At 39.9% G+C, this 3,470-nt stretch overlaps 1 protein-coding gene and 1 non-coding gene across 2 annotated transcripts; both read left to right on the forward strand.

Annotated features, from left to right (window-relative positions):
* The first annotated feature begins 301 nt into the window (after nt 1-301).
* On the forward strand, nt 302-2,313 carry LOC113776278 (F-box/kelch-repeat protein At5g26960). Its single transcript, XM_027321405.1, has one exon. The coding sequence runs from the start codon at nt 310-312 to the stop codon at nt 1,585-1,587; it is 1,278 nt and encodes a 425-aa protein (XP_027177206.1). The 5' UTR covers nt 302-309; the 3' UTR covers nt 1,588-2,313.
* A 1,054-nt stretch (nt 2,314-3,367) lies between these two features.
* LOC113753039 lies at nt 3,368-3,470 on the forward strand. The gene has a single exon (XR_003464958.1). It is a non-coding gene; the product is annotated as a U6 spliceosomal RNA (small nuclear RNA).

Below are 3,470 nucleotides of genomic sequence, written 5' to 3' on the forward strand. Positions count from 1 at the left end.
TATCCAAAAAAAGAAAAAAAATCCCTAATAAATCATTCAATCTCAAATTAGTCCAAAACAAGCAAAATCACAAATAAAAAAAAAATAAAAAATTTCCTCCTTCTCCTCCCCAAATCTAGATCTTCTCTAATCATTAATCCTTAAACGAAAAACTTAAAAAAAATTATAGGATAAAGAAATAAAACAAATTCTAGATCGTAATCTTTTTTTTTTTTTAATTCTAGATCATAATCAAAATAAAAAATCCCTATATAAACAACTTTTCCCCACACAAAATCCACCTCACCTTATCATCATCCCATCCATCTCATGTCATCATCGTCGGATAGTTGTAACTCTCGCCACTTTTCATGGCTTATGAAATCTTGTTTTCCCGATCCCCATCACCACCTCCACCTCCACCATCCTCAACCGTGTTCCACCGCCGCCCCCACTACCACCTGTACTGCCACCACCATTTCTTCCCTCCCAGATGATCTTCTTCTAGAATGCCTCGCTAGAGCCTCTCACTCCTCACTCCCTTCTCTCCCTTTCGTCTGCAGGAGATGGGCCCACCTCCTAGATTCCAAAGATTTCCATTCTCTCCGGCGACATCATAATCTCCTCCACTTTACACTCTTCTCCGTTTCTATCCACAACTCCACCCTTTTCACGGCTAGCCACCGCTTGGATTTTGATTCATCGTGGAGAGTTTCGTCTTTTCTGCCCTCTGACGATGCCGTCACGCAACATGGGTCGCTGCATTCGTTGTTTTCTCATTCCAGAGTGGCAGCTATTGGCCGGAAAATCTACATAATTGGCCGGACGGCGATGCTTCGGTGTGACACGTGGACCGGGACACTAGTCCCGAAACCAGGAATGCTCGTCCAGAGGAAGAAATTCGCAGTCGGTGTCCTTGGCGGGAAAATCTACGTCGCCGGCGGGTGTTCGAGATCCGCTGAAGTGGAGGAATATGACCCATTGGAGAATTTGTGGCGCGTGGTCTCCCACGCGCCGAGAAGGAGATATGGGTGCGTTGGCGCAGCCGTGGATGGCTTGTTTTACGTGATTGGTGGGCTGAGGATAGGTAATTCAGGGAATGAATGGTTGAGCTTGTCCTCATGGGCCGCCGGTGCTGAGGCGGTGCATCTTTACGCCAGCTCAATGGATGTGTATGATGTGGCGGCGCGTTCATGGCTGAGGAGCCGGTCAGTGCCAGGAGGCGGCTGTGTGGTGGCAGCTTGTGCCGCAGGCGGACACGTCTATGTGCTTTCAAGCCATGCAGTGGAGCTCTCATTCTGGAGATTCAATGGCATACGAAACAGTAGTAGCTTCGGAGAGTGGTGTAGGATAAAGAGTCCGCCGCTACCGGCGCAGGTTAGACTCGACAGCTCGGTGAGGTTCTGCTGCATCGGGGTGGGGGAAAAGGTGGTTCTAATTCAAGTAATGGGTTGCATAGATGACTTGTTGAGGAGGAGTGGGAGGAATGAGAGGGGCTTAAAAGAAGGATTGGTGTTGATCTACGATTGCACCGCCGGAGAGTGGAGTAGAGGGGCTGACTTGCCGGAAGTGATCAGACGCGCCGCCTGTGTATGTGTTGAGTGCTAATTTAATCTGCGCCAAAGAAGGGCTACCAGATTCCTGCTACTCTACGACTAAGAGATGCGCATTGGCTCACGAGTCTTCTCGTTTGTGTATGGAGCTTTTGACCATTTGTGCTTTTTAGGAGAAAAAAATGGAGCTAGGGAACTTGGTCTGAAAGCATGGGAATCACCAGTTACCACATTGAAGTATTCAAAATATTTTTTAGCCAAATTGGTACAAATTGACTATTCTTTCCTTTTCTTTTGTATTTTTTTACCTTGCTTGGGTTTTTGGGGTGCTGAGAATGAATGGTTTATAGGGGTATATACCACATTGGAATTCCATTTTTGAGTTGGGAAGAAAAAAACAAGAATTGAAGGAAGGTGATGATAGGGTGTGGGAAGATCTAGGAGGGGAATCTGGATTGTGGAGTGTATCTAGGGATGGATTGGTGGAATGGGATTAAGCATTAAACTATTGATTATTTTTTTTTCTTTGAAAACTTAAACTATTGATTTGGTAGGTGATGGGAGGTGGATTAGTAGTCAAAATTCTTAGTCACTTGTTTGTTCTTTTGCTAATGTGGTATTTGTCAAATCTGACAAACATAAATGAAAAAGAAGACAGCAATTTGTTAGTAGTATATTCTGACAGCTTCTTGGAAGCATTCTATGTATAACTTAGTGTTGTCTATTCATCCCATTGTAGTTAATTCTCTATTTCTTGGCTTGAGAGAATAATGTGTTTGTATAACTGAATGAGAATTTAGACCACTGCTTAATACAGCTAAGTGCAGATTTTTCATTGATATCTGATGCAACAGAAACTTGCCTTATAGAGGTGAAGTCTGGCCTGCTGTTTTCCATTTTTGTAGAGATAATCAGCAATTATAGAAATTTGAATCCAATTCTAGAATATGATTTCTTATTGCTTAAAGAGACTGCATGTCATTGAACTCAAAAGGGCAATTGCCATATGGAGAAATTCAATAAAACTTGAACCCCTAACAAAGATTACCTGCCAAAAGGCCAAATTACTTGTACTAATTTAGCTTTCATTCATCAAATAATGGATCTAAGAAATAAAACAAATTAAAAAACAAAAATGTTATGCTTTCTTGGGTATTTTATGATCTTGTAAGACATCACAATCACAGCATATGTTAAAAACTTCATGTAAATGTAACATATAGACCACGGAAAGTTGAAGAAAAGGATAAAATTGTTAGGCAAAGTTTATAAGCTTTGGGATTAGTAGTGGAAGATGTTCTTAGGCTGTCACTTTTTACTAATGCATCCCCTCTAAGATGTCTGGAATAGATTGAGATAATAAAATGTAATGTAATGCCAATTTATATACATCAAACTGAAGAGATCCTACTTTGTAACATAAGCTTAGGAAAGCCATGACAACCGTAGTTAGTTAAGTCAATTGGAAAAAAAAAAAAAACAAAAGAGGAGGTTTTGAGTTTAAAACCTTTTATTTATAAAAAAAAAATTAAAAACGCAGCACTACCTTGGTTTAGATTTTTTTTAGCACATATTCATTAGAAGTTTATTTTAAAATTATTTATTGAAAATTAAATTAATTTATTAAATTAAATTAATTTAATTTATTAAAAATTTATTTATTGAAAATTAAATTAAAAGTTAGAATTTCATCTGGAAAAAACAAAATTTTAAACCATATTGAAATGTTTTGTTGAGAGTTCATACTTATTGAGTCAACTTTCCTCATGCGTCCCACATCGAGTGTTTTCGAGGAAAAAGCACCATATATATGTACGCAAGCGATTGTCCACCCCGTCCCTTCGGGGACATCCGATAAAATTGGAACAATACAGAGAAGATTAGCATGGCCCCTGCGCAAGGATGACACGCACAAATCGAGAAATGGTCCAAATTTTT

The sequence above is a fragment of the Coffea eugenioides genome, chromosome 1 (genome assembly GCF_003713205.1).
Source record: "Coffea eugenioides isolate CCC68of chromosome 1, Ceug_1.0, whole genome shotgun sequence".
NCBI lineage: Eukaryota > Viridiplantae > Streptophyta > Magnoliopsida > Gentianales > Rubiaceae > Coffea > Coffea eugenioides.